The sequence below is a fragment of the Ornithorhynchus anatinus genome, chromosome X1 (genome assembly GCF_004115215.2).
Source record: "Ornithorhynchus anatinus isolate Pmale09 chromosome X1, mOrnAna1.pri.v4, whole genome shotgun sequence".
NCBI classification, from domain to species: Eukaryota; Metazoa; Chordata; class Mammalia; order Monotremata; family Ornithorhynchidae; genus Ornithorhynchus; species Ornithorhynchus anatinus.
The window spans coordinates 3958834-3974539 of NC_041749.1; the positions used below are offsets into that span (position 1 = coordinate 3958834).

General features: G+C 48.1%; 1 protein-coding gene across 1 annotated transcript in view; it reads right to left on the reverse strand.

Annotated features, from left to right (window-relative positions):
- Positions 1–358: 358 nt before the first annotated feature.
- DCDC2C (doublecortin domain containing 2C) overlaps positions 359–15706 on the reverse strand; it is an 82228-nt gene continuing 66880 nt past the window's right edge. The window contains exons 10-12 of the mRNA XM_029050040.1: positions 14025–14088; positions 4391–4518; positions 359–495 (exon numbers count right to left, since the gene is read on the reverse strand). Of these exons, the coding sequence (XP_028905873.1) occupies positions 4472–4518; positions 14025–14088 (111 nt within the window). The 3' untranslated portion in view covers positions 359–495; positions 4391–4471. The remainder of the gene's footprint in view (positions 496–4390; positions 4519–14024; positions 14089–15706) is intronic.

The following is a 15706-nucleotide window of genomic DNA, read 5'->3' on the forward strand; positions in this document are numbered from 1 at the left end:
GCCCAAGGTCACAGAGCAAGCAAGTGGCAGAATCAGGATCAGAGTGTAGGCCCCCAAACTTCCAGGCCCGTGTTTTTTTCCACTACATCAAACTGCTTCCCATCTCCCACCTTTCCAATTTTCCCCTTTCCTTTTTCTTTTTATGCATCTCCCCTCTCCTTCCTCCCACGTCCCGCTCCCTTTTTCCCGCCTTCCTTATTCCCCTTGTGCCTATTCTTCCATTCCACTCTTCCTTTTCCCTTTCTTCCCTTTGTTCCATTCCTTTCTAAGACCTTCCATTTCCGCTGCGACCCTTCCAGCTCCCAAGACCCGGTCACCTTCCACAAGAGAGACGCACAAAAAAATCTCTCATCAAATGTTCGGGGGTGTCGCACCTTAGGATAGGCAATTTTAATTGTCTATACCTCTACGGGGCAGAATTTCTGCTGGTTCGATGGCAACTAACTCCCTGAAGTAAAGACGATGTCTCTTAAATCACCTTCCTACAGTCAAGGCCTACGAAGAGAAGAAGAAATTAATGTCAGAGAGTCAGAATTGCTTAATTCTCATTCATTTCTCTTCCGGGGCGAGCACAACCCGAAGTTTGCTTCGGTTTGCTTTTTGCCAGCCCCTACTCTAGCAGCTTTTGGGTTTCGGATAATCTGTACCCATCCCAGGATCAGTCAATCACTCGATCAACCGACAGCGCTTATCGAGTTCCCACCGAGCTGATCATTTGCGAGCACACGATAAAGTTACACCACGCGATCCCCGCCCTCCGGAAGCTTGTAATTTAGAGCGTAGTGATCTGTTGAGGTAATTCACAACCGATCAATCCGTGTTACTTATTGAGTCCTTGCTGTGTGCAGAGCACTGTATTAAGCACTTGGGAGAGTACAACATAGCAAAACAAGAGACGCATTCCCTGCCTACAGTGAGCTTCCAGTCTAGATGGGGAGGCAGACATTAATCGAAATAAATATTACAGCTCTAATAAAGAAACTACAGAGATGACAGATACGTTCCCTTCCCACAAGGAGTTTACGGTCCAGATGGAGCTTCCGGTAGCGTACCCTTCCCTGGACAGAGCTTCCTTCCAGAAGTCTTGGAATAGTTTTGGGGAACCCCCATCCTCGTCGGCAGCAGTTCCCAAAATTATAGTGAGCTCTAGAGGTTCTTCCCACCTGGAACGCTCACGGGGCCCAGCCCTGGGGGCAGGAGCCGGCCTGGCCAAGGGCAAAGCTAGGCCGGCGGAGGGACCGCGGAGGATGCGGAGATAACAAGGGAGTGGGGAAAACGGCACCGGCCTGGAAGTCAGGAAACCTGGCTTCTAATCCCAGCTCGGCCACTTGCCCGCTGGGTGGACTTGGGCAAATCATTTAACTGCTCCGGTCTCAGTTGCAGCGTGGCATAATGGATAGAGCACGGGCCTGGGAGTCAGAAGGTCACGGGTTCTAATCTCCGCTCCGACACTTGTCTGCTGTGTGACCTTGGGCGAAGCAGCGTGGCTCAGTGGAAAGAGCACGGGCTTTGGAGTCAGAGGTCATGAGTTCGAATCCCAGCTCTGCCACTCGTCAGCTGTGGGACTGTGGGCGAGTCACTTCACTTCTCTGTGCCTCAGTGACCTCATCTGTAAAATGGGGATGAAGACTGTGAGCCCCACGTGGGACAACCCGATTCCCCTCTGTCTACCCCAGCGCTTAGAACAGTGCTCGGCACATAGTAAGCGCTTAACAAATACCAACGTTATTATTATTATTAAATCGCTTTACCTAATGTGCCTCAGTGACTTCATCTGAAAGATGGGGATAGAGACTGTGAGCCCCACATGGGACAGGGACCGTGTCCAACCTGATTTGCTTGCAACCACCCCAGCGCATTGCCGCTGGCACATAGTGAGCACTTAATACCATCATTATTATTATCTTTAAAATAATAATTAAGATTAGTATATACATATCTGTGATTTATTTACATTAATGTCTTTCTTCCCCTCCGTAAACTTATCACGGACAGGGAACGTGTCCGTTTACTGTTGCACTGTACTTTCCCGAGCCCCTCTCAGGGTTTGCACCTGGAGAGTTTCCAATCCTCAGCCAGTCTCGGCTCCGGGAGGGAGAGTCGATCAGAGGCCCGTCCGTTCCATCCCTAGCTTGGCCGGTGGCTAGCGAAGGGCAGGCCGTCGGCTACAAGTCAAAACTCACTCGTGCTGGGCGGCGGCGGCCCGGGGGAGAGTCGAGGGCGGAGACTCGAGTTTACCGAATGGAAGACGGCAATGGTAAACCACTTCCTGATTTTTCCCAAGAAAACTCTCCGGATCCACTACCGGAACTATTGCGGAGGGTGAACGGGGCGTTCTGGGAGAGACGTGTCCGTGGTGTCGCTGCGGGTCGGAATCGACTCGACGGCGTAAGACTCTCCCAAGTGCTTAGTACAGTGCTTTGCACACTGTAAGCACTCAAAGACGATCGAATGAATGAATTATTATTATTGTTGTTGTGATATTTGTCAAGTGCTCACTGTGTGCCTAGATCAATTCACTGGGGCACGTATAAGATAATCAGATCCGCCACAATCATTATCGTACACGGGGTTCGTGGTCTAAATAGAAGAAAGTAAGATTTAATCCCCATTTTATAGCAGAGGAGACTGAGGCACAGAGGAGTTAAGTGGCTTGCCCAAGGTCACACGGTCGGCAAGTGGCAGAGGCGGGATTAGAACCCAGGTCCCCTGACTCCCAGGTTTGTGCCGTATCCACTAAAATACCTATTCTCCTTCCCCCTTAGACCGTTTACCCTTCATGGAACCAAGATTAAGTCCGACCTCATTATCTTTCATCTACCTCCGCTTTTAGCACAGAGCCGAGCGCATAGCAAGCACTCAAACTGCCCAGGTCTTATTATTATTACGGGAATTCCGGAGCCGGATAGTCCTGAGAGGCGAACGGGCCCCGGGCCACCTACAAAAACCAGCTAACCGTGCTTCTCTGTGGCTTGGAGCCAAGGAGAGGGGAAGGCTGTCAGAGAGGTCCTGGAAAAGTGGATTTCGTCAGCGCTGCAATCCCGCTCCGTGTTCCTCTCCCACCCGAATCTTCAGATCCAAACGCTGAAATGTCCACATAGGAGACCAAAGGCACGGTGGAGGGGCAAAACTGGCGCCGAGTAGGATTGAAGGCGGCATCGGTCACTTTGTCACCGGCCACTTCCACGTTGGCCGAAAGGTTTTTGGGGCATCCGGTGAAGCAGCTTCCGAGTCCTGAACGACCACATCCAAGGCCATTCTGCCAGCGTCCATGCAGCCTGCTAACTGGTATTTGTACTGGTTCAAACTGGTATCTGTAACGTCGGTATTTGTTGAGCGCTTACTATGTGCCGAGCACTGTTCTAAGCGCTGCGGGAGATACAGGGTAATCAGGTTGTCCCCCGTGAGGCTCACAGTTAATCCCCATTTTACAGATGAGGTCATGGGGAGGCCCAGAGAAGTGAAGTGACGCCCCCACGGTCACACAGCTGACGAGTAGCAGAGCCGGGATTGGAACCCACGACCTCTGACTCCCAACCCGGGGCTCTTTCCACTGAGTCACGCTGCTTCTCTAACTCCACCTGTCTGTTAACCTCACCATATTCTTCCGAGTGCTTAGGGTGGTGCTCTGCACCCAGCGGGTGCTCAATAAATACTACCGATCGAGTGCTTGACTGGCTTGAAGGTGGTGCTCTCTTCCTTTGAACATTTTCCTTTGCAGATTTCCAGCTTTTGCCATTGACATCTGCAAAGCACCCGGACTCACTTTCGAGAATAGACACTGAATTTGGAAAGGTGGCCTGGTCTCTCCCAATTATTATTATTATTATTGAGGTTATTTTCCCTCAACCGCCTCTATTAAACTGCAAGCTCGTTGTGGGCAGGGAACTGTCTACCAGCTCTGTTCTAGTGTCCTCTCCCAAGAGTGTGGCAGAGTGTTCTGCGCCCAGTAAGTATCCAATCGATATGGTTGATTGATTGATTGATTGATCGAATGAGGTGGGATTTGTTCCAGGAAGAGCATTTTATAGCATCATATAGCGACAGCACTTAATTGTACTTAGTGAGAAGCAGCGTGGCTCAGTGGAAAGAGCCCGGGCTTGGGAGTCAGAGGTCATGGGTTCAAATCCCAGCTCTGCCACTTGGCAGCTGGGTGACTGTGGGCAAGTCACTTCACTTCTCTGTGCCTCAGTTACCTCATCTGTAAAATCTGTATCAGTACCTGATCTGTACCTCATCCGTATCTCACCCAGCGCTTAGAAGAGTGCTGTGCACATAGTAAGCGCTTAACAAATACCAACATTATTAATTGTATACCCAACAGTGCTCTAATCGAACCAGACTTTCAACTCCAATTTATAAATCCCAAATTCCATAATTAAAGACTTACCTCTGCCTCAAAATGTGACGCTAATGTAACTTTTGTCTTCATTTGTCTTCTGGTTGCTGTTCCTGGCCTGGTGGGTTTATCTTATTTTTCATCTGTGCTTGGTTTGACTCTGGTGGTTTTTTTGCTTTCTATTGAAAAAAAAATCAGTAACATTGGAAGCATATTTTTAGAGCAGAAAACTAAAGTTGATAACATGCTTCATTAATTACTCAGTGCTGCTTTTTGGAGAAGAGCCTTGAAAGCAAAACGGTCAAAATGCGGAGACACCGCCTGAGCTCTGACTTCTGAGGAAGGAACTTCCAAAGCCAGTTTTCTCCTGTCCATATTGTAGAAGGTCAAACTATCCACCATCTTCATATCGTTAAGCTGGGAAGAGATATATTTTTACTACCCTATTCATTTTGTTAACGAGGTGTCCATCCCCTTGATTCTATTTATTGCTATTGTTTTAGTCTGTCTCCCCCGATTCGACTGTAAACCCGTCAGTGGACAGGGATTATCTCTATCTGTTGCCGAATTGTCCATTCCAAGCGCCAAGTACAGTGCTCTGCACAAAGTAAGCGCTCAATAAATATTACTGAATGAACGAATAAGCAAGCTTCCCATCAGAGATGGTCTTTTTGGGGAGGTGACTGATTTCTGACTGAAGTTGATCACCCTCTAATCGGGACCCTCCTGTCCTTTCAAGCCGAAGGGCCTGAACCGGACAAAGAGAGTCACGGGAGGAAAAGTCTGACCAGACATCTGTCAATCAGACAGTCTTAAAATGAGAATAATTACAGTATTTATTATGCACCACGCACCAGGGTAGAGCCACGATATTCAGCCCAGAGTCACTTTCTGTCTCCCATGAGGAATAAAGTCTGAGAGAGGGAGAGAAGGTAGCTTATCCCCATTTTACAGATGAGGGAACTGAGGCTCAGAGCGGTGTTGAGTTGCCCCGGGTCGGCCAGCAGGCCAGTGACACAGAGCTGAGGCTAGAAGACTGGGACCTGGATCTGTTGACTTCCAGTTCCGTGCTCCCGGCCACACCACCTTTCCTGCCGGGGAAGATTCCCGTGGCGGCCCGGCTTCGGTCGCTGCTTTCAAAAAACGCGATTCCTTTCGGGAAGCAACAAACCCGACTAAAATCGAAAGGGAGCTTGAAATCAGCTTTGCCCGGGACAAATAAATGTCTTCAGACATGTGCCTGGCCCGTGCAGATGCAACCCGAGCTTCAGGCGGCGTGGCCTGGGAATCGGAAGACCTGGGTTCTGATCCTGGCTCTGTCACGTACCTGTAATGTCATCTTGGACCAGTCACCTCACTTCTCTGTGCCTCAGTTCCCTCATCTGCAAAATGGGGATTCAATACCTGTTTTCTCTCCTACTTATATGGCACTTGATTGTCTTGAATCTATCCCAGTGTTTATTACAGTCCTTGGCACATAGTAAGCGCTTAGCAAATACTACAATTATTATTATCATTATCATCTTTACTATAGACTTGGCTCTGACAAGCCCGGAGCTGCCGTTAAAAAGGGATTTTAAAAAGCGAGGGCGGAGATCGGATCAAAGTGGATTTTCCGGTTCAAAGACTTCAGGGAGAGTTTGTTGTTTTTTCACCCCATGTAATTTTACAGTGGAAAGCAAATGGCATGTGGTGACATTTTCTTTTGTCTTCAAGGGTTTCATCAGATGATAATTAATGGAGTTGATTCATCAAGATTAACGAACGGTAAAATACAGGTGTTTGAAGTAGCATGGAAATACCTAGGGAATGTCAATGAGTCCATTTCGCCCTACCACAGCTGGGTAATAATCGTTGATAATCGCAACCAAGAATTAAAACTTCTACAGCCAAATAAAAAGCGGTGTGAAAAATAATGAAACTGAAATAGCAATATATCTTCTTTAATTATGTTATCCACGTGGGGTATTTGTTAAGTGCTTACTATGTGTCGATCGCTGTTCTAAGCATCGGCGGAGGTAGAAGCTGATCGTGCTCAGACACGGTCCCTGTCCCACGTGGGGCTCACAGACTAAGTAGGAGGGAAATTGATGCCAAGTCACCTGTAGCAGGTGACACGTGTACCCAAAAATACGTTTGCTATCATTTTTACAGAAAGACAAGGATTCTACCATGGATGGGAAGCAGCGTGGCTCAGTGGAAAGAGCCTGGGCTTCGGAGTCAGAGGTCACGGGTTCGACTCCCGGCTCTGCCGCTTGTCAGCTGCGGGACTGTGGGCAAGGCACTTCACGTCTCTGGGCCTCAGTTCCCTCATCTGTAAAATGGGGATTAACTGTGAGCCTCCCGTGGGACGACCTGATTACCCTGTATCTACCCCAGCGCTTTGAACAGGGCTCTGCACATAGTAAGTGGTTAAGAATTACCAACATTAAACGTTATCGTTACCATTTACAAACACTAATTTTGTCTATTTTTCCTCAGAGCGCTATAACTCAGAGAAGTGTGTGTCCACTAAATATTTTTCCATGCTCATTCACCTAGCGCTCAGAACCGTGCTTGGCACATAGTAAGCGCTGAACAAATACGATCATCGTCATCATCATGCAATATATGTAGGAATATTACTGGAGCTACTAGCATTTGCTTGCAGTTTGAGTTCCCCAATCAAAATGTGTAATTTCAAGCTGTTTTGAAGGCTGGACTTTCTGGCGCACATATTGAAAGATGGATAAGAGCAGCTGGGGGAGTCTGACAATCCCTGGAGGAAGAAATCAAAGAGCCGGTTAAAAGAGTTCACGGATGGGACTGAACCGCCAACAGGGAGAGTAGGAATAGAATATAATAATAATGTTAGCATTTGTTAAGCGCTTATTATGTGCAGAGCACTGTTCTAAGCGCTGGGGTATTCACAGGGGAATAAGGTTGTCCCACATGGGGCTCACAGTCTTAATCCCCATTTTACAGATGAGGTAACTGAGGCCCAGAGAAGCTAAGTGACTTGCCCAGAGTCACACAGTTGACAAGTGATGGAGTGGGGATTTGAACCCATAACTTCTGACTCCCAAGCCCGGAGTCTTTCCACTGAGCCACGCTGCTTAGGACTGTGAGCCCCACGTGGAACCATCTGATTATCTTGTATCTACTCCAGCACTTAGAACAGTGCTTGGCACCTAGTAAGCGCTTAAAAAATACCATAATGATTATTCTTACGAGACACAGTACTAAGCGCAGGGGTGGATACAAGCAAATCGGGTGGGACGCAGTCCCCGTCCCACGTGGAGTTCATAGTCCCAATCCCCATTTTCCAGATGAGGAAACTGAGGCACAGAGAAGTGAAGTATCTTGCCCAAGGCAACACAACAGACAACAGTGTCGGAGCCAGGATCGAAGCCCTGGAGAAGCAGCATGGCCTAGTGGACAGAGCATGGGCCTGAGAGTCAGACGTTTATGGCTTCTAATCCCGCTTCTGCCACTTGTCTGCTGAGTGACCTTGGGCAAGTCACTTTACTTTTGGCACATAGTAAACTTGGCACATAGTAAGCGCTTAAGAAATCCCATAATTACTATTCTCTGGGCCTCAGTGACCTCATCGGTTACCTCATCTGATTGAGACGGTGAGTCCCGCGTGGGACAGGGACTGTGTCCAACCCCATTTGCCCGGATCCACCCCATCGCTTAGTATAGTGCCCGGCACGCGCCATATTTATTATTTGAGAGAAGCAGCACGGCTTAGCGGAAACGTCACGGGCATAGGAAGCAGCGTAGCTCAGTGGAAAGAGCCCGAGCTTGGGAGTCAGAGGTCATGGGTTCGAATCCCAGCTCCGCCACTTGTCAGCTGTGTGACTGTGGGCAAGTCACTTCACTTCTCTGGGCCTCAGTTCCCTCATCTGGAAAATGGGGATTAACTGTGAGCCTCACGTGGGACAACTTGATTTCCCTGTATCTACCTCAGCGCTTAGAACAGTGCTCTGCACATAGTAAGCTCTTAACAAATACCAGCATTATTACAGGCGTCAGAGGTCAAGGGTTCTAATGTCAGCTCCGCCACCTGTCTGTTGTGTGACCTCGGACAAGTCACTTCATTTCTCTGTGCCTCAGTTACCTCATCTGTAAAACGGGGATGAAGACTGTGAGCCCTACGTGGGACAATCAGATGACCTTGGCACTACCCCAGTGCTTAGAATGGTGTTTGGCACGTAGTAAGCGCTTAACAAACACCATAATAAAAAGACCCATGACTTTCTGAATTCCAGGCCCATGTTCTATCCACTAAGCCACGATAAATGAGGAGAAGGTGTGAGGCGCAAGAATAGCCCCACGAGAAGGCTGTCCGGAGGGAAGGGCTCCAGAAAATTGAAAGAGGAGGGTTCGGTCCAGCTCGGTACCACTCGTCCCCTACCAAGTGGTATCACACCCCCTCAGCCCCTGACCGGCCACCGAGGCCACAACACACTCGAGCCACAGGACCAAGAGGCCTCCGTCAACCCAGGAAGACCTTGGTAGTTACGAAGGACGGGTTCTGGGTCTGTTTCCCACCCAGATGTAATCTCCCAGCGCTTAGTACAGTGCTCTGCAAACAGTAGGTGCTTAATAAATACCCATTAGTACTGTGTGGACTCCAGACTTCCAGGTCGCATGCTTGTAAAACGCCCCTCTTTGGGTGCTGTCTCTCCTTATCGTATTTTTAGCTTTACATTTGAAATCCCTCCACACGGGAAGGAGCGTGGCCTAATGAAGAGAGTTTGGAGCTGGGAGTCGGGGGTCCCGCCACTTGCTTGCTGTGTGACCCTGGGCAAGTCACTTCACTTCCCGGGGCCTCAGTTTCCTCATCTGCAAAATGGGTATTCAATACCTGTCCTCCCTCCTACTTTGTGAGCCCAAGGAGGGATGTGCCCGACCTGATTAACTTATATCTACCCCAGCGCTTAGTAGGGGGCTTGGCAAATAAAAATTAAGTGCTTAACAAATATCATCTTTTTTATTATTATTATTATTATGCATCCGACCCCAGCCCCCTTTTAGAATGGGAACTCCCTGAGGGCCAGGGCCTTATTTATCCTTTAATGCATTCTTCTCCAGAGCTCAGTACAGTGCTTTGCACACAGTATGTCCTCGACAAATACAACCAGGTGAATGGATGATACCTTCATCCATATATCTTCATTACCCTATTTATTTCGTTAATGAGATGTACAGCACCCTGATCCTATTTATTTGCTATCGTTTTAATGAGATGTTCTTCCCCTCGGTTCTATTTACTGCTACTGTTCTCGTCTGTCCGTCTCCCCCGATTAGACCGTAAGCCCGTCAAAGGGCAGGGACACTGTCTCTGTTACCGATTTGTCCATTCCAAGCGCTTAGTACAGTGCTCTGCACAGAGTAAGCGCTCAATAAATACTACTGAATGAATACCGAGCCAAACATCAAGCGGGGTGATCAGCTAGTCAGTGTCGACGGTGCCGACAAACTCCCTTCCCCCTATTTAGAGGCGGGCTGGCTCCCTCCGAACCGGCCAAGTAATTTAAACTCCTTTGCATTGCACCGGAGGAAATCCACCTAAACTACTTTAATTCCTTCTGTAAAATTGAACCTGAAAATGCTCACAGGAGATCCAAGGGAATAAAAATACCTCGGAAATTGTGTCACGCTCTGTAGAAGTCAGAGCTGCCGAGCCTTTTCTCTCTAGGAAGATCCGCCGCACCCAAGAACGAATCATGGCTCCAAACAGTCGATAGGAAGGTCACGGGTTCCAAAGTGAAGCGAATGCGTTTTCCTCCCAAGTAAATCTATGCTTTGCACAAGGATTTCTGATGGGATCTGATTGGTTTATTAACTGGGAAAGACCTGTACCAGGCAGGTTAGTGAAATGCGCCTTATAACCCCAGCAGACTAAAATTGAATTGCGAGGGGATCGGGAGCGGCTTTTTTGGCCAGAGGCCAATCCAATTCACCTGGAAAGATCCGGTTTGATCAGGGGGCAGCTTACAGGCCCATCCATCACTCCGCTCCCCGGCCCCCGCCAATGAACCCATCTGCCACAGCAGTTTGAGGCAGCGGACACTTCCAAGAGAAGTGAGGAGAGAGGCGATTTTGAGTAACAAACGGGGTCTGTCTGCGAAGGAATCAGTTAAGCCCTTCGCTAACTCTTCCTATCGCTTTGGGGAGTCACAGAATAACTTTGGTGAAGTAACTACTTGTCATTTTTAAAGTCTCAGGGCGACTTGCTTCCCTCCCTGAGTCACTGAGTGACCGGGCCTTTACGCTGAAGAAGCAGCGTGGCTTAGTGGCTAGAGCCCAGGCCTGGGAGTCAGAAGGACCTGGGTTCTAATCTCTGCTCCACCACATATCTGCTATGTGACCTTGGGCAAGTCACTTTATTTCTCTGTGCCTCAGTTACCTCATCTGTAAAATGAGGATTAAGACTGTGAGCCCATGTGGGACAGGGACTGTGTTAACCTGATTTGTTTGTATTTACCCCAGCACTTAGAACAGTGCCTGGCACATTATAATTATTATTATTATTATTATTTTAAGAAGCAGCGTGGCTTAGTGGCTAGAACCCAGGCCTGGGAGTCAGAGGACCTGGGTTCTAATCCCTACTCCACCACATGTCTGCTGTGTGACTGTGGGCAAGCGACTTCATTTATCTGTGCCTCAGTTACCTCATCTGTAAAATGGTGATTAAGACTGTGAGCCCCACGTGGGACAACCTGATTACCTTGTATCTACCCTAGCGCTTAGAACAATGCTTGGCACATAGTAAGCACCTAACAAAAATCATTATTATTATTATCCTGAGAAATTGTGTTTCCCAATGAAACCAAGACTCCCGTCAGCAGAAAATTTCTTTTCCACAAACTGAGCTCCTCAACCCCGCAGTCTTGAGGAGATGTGCTGATCAAATTGTAATTTTCAATTGTAATTGTAATTTGTAAGCACTTAACAAATACCATCATTATGATTATTATTACCCAGAACAGCGACCATCAGCCCTGACCGTTCAAGGATGAGCCATGCCATTTCTCCCCAGGGACTCATGGGCTCAGAACGGACAGGTGCCTGGAGCCTGACTCTCCGAGGACTGGTTAATGCATGTTTTCACTGTGATATTCTTGATGGTTTCATTTCAAGTTGTCTAAACTGTGGTCTGTGTTACCGTCTCATTGCTCTCTGGACTTGTCCTTCCCCACGTGGAGCGGGCGCTGCTTGCTGGAATGAGCTGGATCTGAGTTATTCTCCTGATGGAAGAGCTTCCCGTACATCTACGGACTCATCCAACTTGTTATCTTCATTCCTCCCAACCATGCGGTGAACCATACCTCGCTCTCGACTCTCCCGCCTCTGTCCCCATATTCACGCTATTCTCCTGACCAGAACTCTCTCCCTCCCCTCATTAGCCAGATCACAGCTTTCCCCATGTTCAAATCCTTCCTAAAATCCCTCCACCTCTATCAGGCCTTTCCTGAGCAACTTCTCAGCACTGTAAATCATAAAGACCCATCAGGGAATTCTAGCTCTCTATCCTCAGCATTTTTGAATATGTTTATTCCATTGTTTATCCATTATTTCAAATATTTTTATGTCTGTCTCCTCTGTTAGAGTGTGAGTGTTAGAAAAGCAGCACGATATAGTGGATTAGAGCACGGGCCTGGGAGTCTGTAGGTCGTAGGGTTCTAATTCCAGCTCAACCACTTCTCTGCTGTGTGACCTTGGACAAGTCACTTCACTTCTCTATGCCTCAATTGCCTAATCTGCGAAACGGGGATTGAGACTGATAGCCCAACATGGGACAGGGCTTATGCCCAACTGGATTTATTTGTGTCCACCCCAGAGTTTAGTACAGTGCCTGGCACAGAGTTAGCGCTTAACAAATACTATCATTATTATTATTATTATTATTATTATTAAGCTCCCTGTGGGCAGGAAAAGCCTTCCTTCATTCTTCTGTACCTCCCAAGCGACTAGTACTGTGAGCTGCACCAAGCGGATGCTCAGTCAATAATCTTACCACCGCCACTGCTATCGTGGGCAGGGAATGTGTCCCTTTATTTGTTGCGGTGTACTCTCCCAAGCGCTTAGTACCGTTCTCTGCGCACAGTGAGCGCTCAATAAATACGACCGACCGATTGAGAAGCCAGGCCGCACCAGAATGGCAACGCCGGTTTAGGCCATCTGGTAGCAATCCCCGTCTGAACGTTTACCAGCATGTCCCCTCAACAAATGGAGCCCCAAGTGTCTGAACCCCATCCACAGTGCAGAGAAGAAAGTACATCTAACCCAGAAACAACCTCAGCCACGCGCGAGGAAAAGATGGGGGTTGACAAGTGGGATCGGACGTTTCTTGTCCTCCCCAACACTTCCCTTCCGGAGGCTATGGCTCCCCGGGTCTCCCGGCCAAGCCCCAGTCCCGCGATCGGCTCGGCTTCAAGCCCCACCTCCCGACTCTGTTGGAGGTTGTTTGCGTTTCACCGTTATCCCTGTCTCTGTCTACCACCAGTCGAGGCCACGAGCCCCGTGTGGGACAGGAACTGCATCTAAACTGTTATCTTTTAATGCATCCCGGCATTTGGCAAAAAAAAAAAAAAAACGCTTAATAAATAGTAATAATAATGATGGTATTTGTTAAGCGCTTACTATGTGCCAGGCACTGTTCTAAGCCCTGGGGTAGTTACAAGGTAATCAGATTGTCCCACGTGGGGCTCACATTTTACAGATGAGGTAACTGAGAAGAGAAGTGAAGTCGCTTGCCCAAGGTCACCCAGCAAACAGGTGGCGGAGTCAGGATTAGAACCCATGACCTTCTGACTCCCAGGCCCGGGCTCTAGCCATTGCACCATGCTGCTTCTCAAGTGCCATAACTGATCGATTAATGGTCTTTATTGAGCACTTACTGTGCGCACAGTACTGTACTAAGCCCTTGGGAGAGGACGGAACAACGGAGTTGGTAGACATGATCCCTGCCCACAAGAAGCTTACACTCTACAGAGCTAACAGCTCTCGACTTACCTCTAGCTCAGAGGTTTCAGTTCAAGCTCTAAGTACGGTCTTTGTTTGGCCTCCTCCGTACCTAGCCTCAATCCCCAAATCCACTGACCGTTTCCAAGGCAGCTAGGAAACGTAAAGGGGGCCGTGGGGAGGGAGGAACGGGGAGATTCCAATTCCAACCAGGTCTCTGAATAGAGTGAGGAATTGGAGGAAGGGTGAGCTCCTGATGGGAACGTAATAAGCGCCCAATAAACATCACTGATGAAGAGGAGGAGGAGGAAGAGAGCTGGAGTCCGGAGGACTGAGGGCTTGGTCACTGGAGTAGGGAAGAAGAGCTGACACCTGGGAAACTGGACTCCTGGGTCCTCCAGGGGAGTGAGTTCATCTCAGTAGGGCCCAAGACCATTTTCCCAACTTATGGAGGGTGCGTCCTATTTTCAAATGAATAAAATATGGCCATTTTACCAAATGAAATCACTTCATCACCAGAGGAAATCACTTAGGAGTGAGGTTTCATTTCAAAAAGGTAAATCGAAATGCAGCAGTCTACAAAAAGGAGGACTCGATAGTAGTAGAGGATGTGAGATCTGCGTGCATTTTAAAAATGAAAAATTATACTTTTTCTACCCCGTCACTCCATCCCATTCTATTACAGTGATAGAAATAAGTGTTCTAACTCTTTAACACACACATAACGTACCTTTTTCCTTGGGTTTATATAAAAAGTCAAACACGTCCATGAATTTCCAGCCTCTTTTTTGTTCCTGAAACAGAAACCGTGGTGTTAATATCCGACTTTATTTTTTTTCCTCAGTTTATTTGTGGAAACGCTGGTGACGTTCGGGAGTTCAATAAATATTAATTGATGGTAATGGATGATGAGGTCCCCTTGGGAAATCAGTGGCAGAAGCCGCGAGAAAAAATGTTTCCTACCAATTTATCTGCACCTTCTGAACCCCTTCTTTATGGATTTATGTTCATTCTGACTTTAGGATTACATAATGAGAAAAGCCCAAGTAAAGAGAGAGACCTGCGAAAGACAGAAAGGGAAATAGAAGACTACCCTTAAAGACAGAAATATCCCACGTCCACAGAGCGGGGGGACGATAACTTACTGTCTCACAGACGCGGTTTGTTCTTGACGCAGGCTCACAGGTGGTTAATGAACCCATCCTCAACCTAATCCACTGGCAACAGCGTTTCCCCTAGTACTACCTACTTTATCCCACATCAAACTGAAATCCTGAACCATTAAACATCCCTCCCTCCTCCGGCATCCCAGCTCCTGGCATCAAAGAGCCGCTCCACAGCCGCTTTCTCCTTCGCTCTCCCAACCTGGCATCAGCGAGGCCAGTTGTTCACCTCAAAGTCCGACTTTTCCGGCCTCATTCAGCCTCCTGGGGTTCCACCAGCTGGCTGGCACTCTATGTGGGCGGCTCTGCCACCCAACCCCCTGGCACAATGTGCAGATGCCCGGCCATGCTCTCGGAACACCCTCAACCCCTCCCGCCTTGTCAATTCAGAGACCTCTGTGTCAAAACCTCCGCCGGCCCTCCACGGCAACCGCCAAGAAAAACGTTCTCTATCCGACGAGGAAGGAAAGTTCTTCCAGAAAGTTGCTGAAAAAAAGGAGACTTTACATAGTATTTAATCTTCATAGTCACCCAGAGGGCCAGCTGCATTCCGATTCGGGGAGCGGACGGCATCGACGAGAAGAAAGCGGGAAGACCCGAAGAAATAAGAAAGGATCTAATAAAAGATTTCTTTCATTCAATATTAAATAGCTAACTTCTTAGACTGTGAGCTAAAAGGCTTTCACCTTGGGGTGTAAAAATAAATGACCCTGCAAAAATAATAATAATAATTTTATGACTATTATTTTTATTGTGGTATGTGTTAAGTGCTTACTCTGTGTCAGGCACTGTTCTAAGCGCTGGGGTAGACACAAGACAATCAGGTTGGACACAGACCCGCATGGGGTTTTAAATAGGAGGGCGAACAAGAGAACTGAGGCACAGAGAAATGAAGTGACTTGCCCAAGGTCACACAGCAGACGAGTGGCGTAGCCGGGATTAAAACCCAGGTCCTACTGACACCAAGGGCCATGCTCTATCTGTAAGCCACTCTATCAGAAACCAAGGGAATAACAACTGCTTCAGGAAACGCAAGAGAACATATATGCACATGAAGGCCTTTGTCCTCCAGGAGACCTTCCCAGATTGATTTTCAACCTTCCTTCCTTATACCCCGGCTACTGCATGCTGAGTACTTCTGTGCCACCCGAGTGCTCATTCCCTCCGGTGGCATTTCTGTACATACCTTACGTAGCCCTGAGGTTCCAAAAGCGAGGGATATTAGGATAACCAGAAAGAATGTCGCATA